We start from the raw sequence: 2,762 nt of genomic DNA, 5'->3' as shown, positions 1-2,762 counted from the left end.
TCTCTTGTTTCTAGAGTCCTTGTAGGGCAGCAAAGGAAAGAGATGATCCGTTCACTCAGCTTCACCTGGAAACAGTTTTGGGGAGTAAGGGAGGGAAATGCTCTGGGGAGACACCCCCCCCCCTTCAGTCCTGTGTCCCCAAGAGGGACATGGAGCTGCTGGAGCGAGTCCAGAGGAGGCCCCGGAGCTGCTGCGAGGGCTGGAGCAGCTCTGCTCTGGAGCCAGGCTGAGAGAGCTGGGCTGGGGCAGCCTGGAGAAGAGAAGGCTCCTGAAGGGGAGACCTTAGAGCAGCTCCAGTGCCTAAAGGGGCTACAGGAAACCTGGAGAGGGGCTTTGGACAAGGGCCTGTAGGGACAGGCCAAGGGGAATGGCTTTAACCTGCCAGAGGGGAGATTGAGATGAGCTCTGAGGCAGAAGCTCTTCCCTGTGAGGGTGCTGAGGCGCTGGCACAGGGTGCCCAGAGAAGCTGTGGCTGCCCCATCCCTGGCAGTGTTCAAGGCCAGGTTGGACACAGGGGCTTGGAGCAACCTGCTCCAGCGGAAGGTGTCCCTGCCCCGCACTCCCGCGTCCCGCTGCACCGGTGGCGGCCGCGCTCCCGCCCCGCGGAACCAGGAGGGGGCGGCAGAGGCGGCGGGGACTACATTACCCAGAGGGCACTGCGCTGACAGGTGGGCGTGGTCAGTGTGGTTGTGGGCGGGGCGTGGGGTCGTGCGGGGTCATGGCCGAGAAGGGCCATGGGGAGCTGAAGGGACCCCGCAGGGATGCTGAGGGACACGAAGGAAGCCCATGAGGGGCTGTGGCACCCCGTGGGGATGCTGGAGGACTTGTAGCTGTGGGATATGGGGAAGGGGGGCCTGGGATACCCCATTGCTCCTTCCCCACCTGTGATCCAGCTGGATCCGCGCCCCGCTCCGTGCTGGAGGAGCAGCATCCTCTGCTCTCCCCTCACAGGGACGGGGGGGCCGCCTTCCCCTGCATCAGAGCCCTGGCCCGGGGGCTGCAGCACCCCTTCTGTTCCCTCCTGTGGCACGACGCCGTCTGTGTCACCATGTGCCGGCCTGTCTGCGCCAGCCCCGGGGGACCCTGCGCTGTGCCAACACCGGCGCTTGGAATGAGCCGCTGCAGCCGTGTTTGCTCAGGGAATTAGCAGCGGACTCGGGGCTGGGGGGGGTCAGCCTTGGGGGGCTCCTCTGTGCCCGCCGGCTCTCGGGCTGCTCCGCATGGACGCGGCACTGACGTCGGTCCTGGCCGCTGGCTCGGGCCTCGTGTGTCCCAGGGGATGCAGCTCCCGGCGATGTGTCCCCCCCATTCCCTTGATGACAGCGTCACGGTCTGGGGGACACACACACCCCCCCGCTGGGTGCCTGCTTCCCACCTGCGTCAGTGGGTGTTTGCCCACGCCGGGGGCTGTGGGGTGGGTGCTGCGGGAGGGGGTATAAAGCCCTTTGAGCCGGGTGCATCCATGAGCATCCAGGGAGACATCCAGCACCGGGAGGATGGGAAGCGCTTGGCTCTACATGCTCTGCCTGGTTGGACCCGGCCTCATCCTGCTGGGCACTGTGGAGCCAGTGCTGGGGCTGGGGCCAGCTGAGAGCCTGCCCGGGCAGCACCAGGAGGAGACGGAGCTGGTAAGGGGCAGGGGGAGCATTGTCTGCCAGGGACGGGGACCCCAGGCCCCCTGCATGGCTCTGGGGCACCTTGAGGTGCTCCTGCTCCTGCTGCCCCGGTTTGGAGGCTGGTTCTGGCCGTGCTGGGGTGTCCCAGGGCACTGGGGAGGGGGAGGCTGAGACCCTGCCACTGGTTTTCCACCACTGGGTGCTCGGGAGGTTCCTCACAGTGACTCCCCCGGGGACATCCTGCAGCATGAGTTGCTCTGGCTCGGGTGTGATGAGAGGAGATGCTGTGCGGGGTGGTGGGTGCCAGGGAGGGGTCGTGAGGCTGCATCTGGGTGGTGGGACCCATCCCAGCGACCCAAACCCCCTGATCCCTCCAGCGGGGATGGACCTGAGCCAGGAACAGGGTGTCCGGAGCCGGCACCCCAGGGTGCACCCTGAGGGGATGGTGCTGCTGGTGGGTGGGAGAGGATCCGGCATCTGGAAACTCAGGGTGAGACGGGTCTGGAGCCCCTGCGCATCCCAAGGGACCTGGGGTGACTCTGTGCTGTGTGCGGCAGGTCGAGGCGCTGCAGGAGGTGCTGGGGAAGCTGGGGAGCAGGGAGCTGCCGGCACTGGAGAAGAGACTGAGCTGGGTGCCCTCGGTATGGCCGGGCCGGGGGGCGGTGGGGATTGAACCCAGGGGCTGGACCCTTTGGGTGCCGGTGGCGGGTCCAGCCGCGGGGCTGACGGTGCCGCCCGCAGTGCGAGCCCGGGGAGCCGTGCGCGGTGCGGAAGGGGGCCCGGATCGGGAAGCTCTGCAGCTGCCCCCGCGGCACCGCCTGCAACCTCTTCATCCTCAAGTGCTCCTGAGGGACCCGGGATGCTGCCACCCGCTGGGATGCTGCTGGATGCTTGGATGTGCCTGCACAGCACCGTGCCCCCCTGGGGTGCTGCGGGTGCCCAGGGCCACATTAAATGACTTGGATTCACGGCTCCTGCCTGCTCTTTGGGGGATTCTGGGCGGGGGACCTGGGGTGCGTCCCACCCGGCTGTGGGTCCCTTTGGGGCGCTGGAGGCCGCGGTGGGGTGTGTGGCAGGGGCACGGGGCCGTGCCCGGGGTGGGCCCAGGCGGTCTAGTGCTCATAGCACCGGTTACTGCTGCTCCGC

The 2,762-nt window shown here is 67.5% G+C and overlaps 1 protein-coding gene across 1 annotated transcript; it reads left to right on the top strand.

Annotated features, from left to right (window-relative positions):
* Window positions 1–1,496: 1,496 nt before the first annotated feature.
* On the top strand, window positions 1,497–2,465 carry LOC115618309 (cocaine- and amphetamine-regulated transcript protein-like). Its single transcript, XM_030509749.1, has 3 exons — window positions 1,497–1,628; window positions 2,174–2,257; window positions 2,358–2,465. The coding sequence occupies exons 1-3, from the start codon at window positions 1,497–1,499 to the stop codon at window positions 2,463–2,465; spliced, it is 324 nt and encodes a 107-aa protein (XP_030365609.1).
* The last annotated feature ends 297 nt before the right edge of the window (window positions 2,466–2,762 follow it).

Source organism: Strigops habroptila, chromosome 20 (genome assembly GCF_004027225.2).
Source record: "Strigops habroptila isolate Jane chromosome 20, bStrHab1.2.pri, whole genome shotgun sequence".
Classification (NCBI taxonomy): Eukaryota; Metazoa; Chordata; class Aves; order Psittaciformes; family Psittacidae; genus Strigops; species Strigops habroptila.
Note: the sequence above shows the minus strand (reverse complement) of the source record. Positions and strands in the feature narration are given on the sequence as shown.

Bases quoted from the DNA above. Each gene is read 5' to 3' on its own strand.
- LOC115618309 (XM_030509749.1), top strand. From the start codon at position 1,497: ATGGGAAGCGCTTGGCTCTACATGCTCTGCCTGGTTGGACCCGGCCTC. The intron at 1,629-2,173 runs GTAAGGGGCAGG...TGTGTGCGGCAG, and splicing joins ACCAGGAGGAGACGGAGCTG to GTCGAGGCGCTGCAGGAGGT. The intron at 2,258-2,357 runs GTATGGCCGGGC...TGCCGCCCGCAG, and splicing joins GACTGAGCTGGGTGCCCTCG to TGCGAGCCCGGGGAGCCGTG.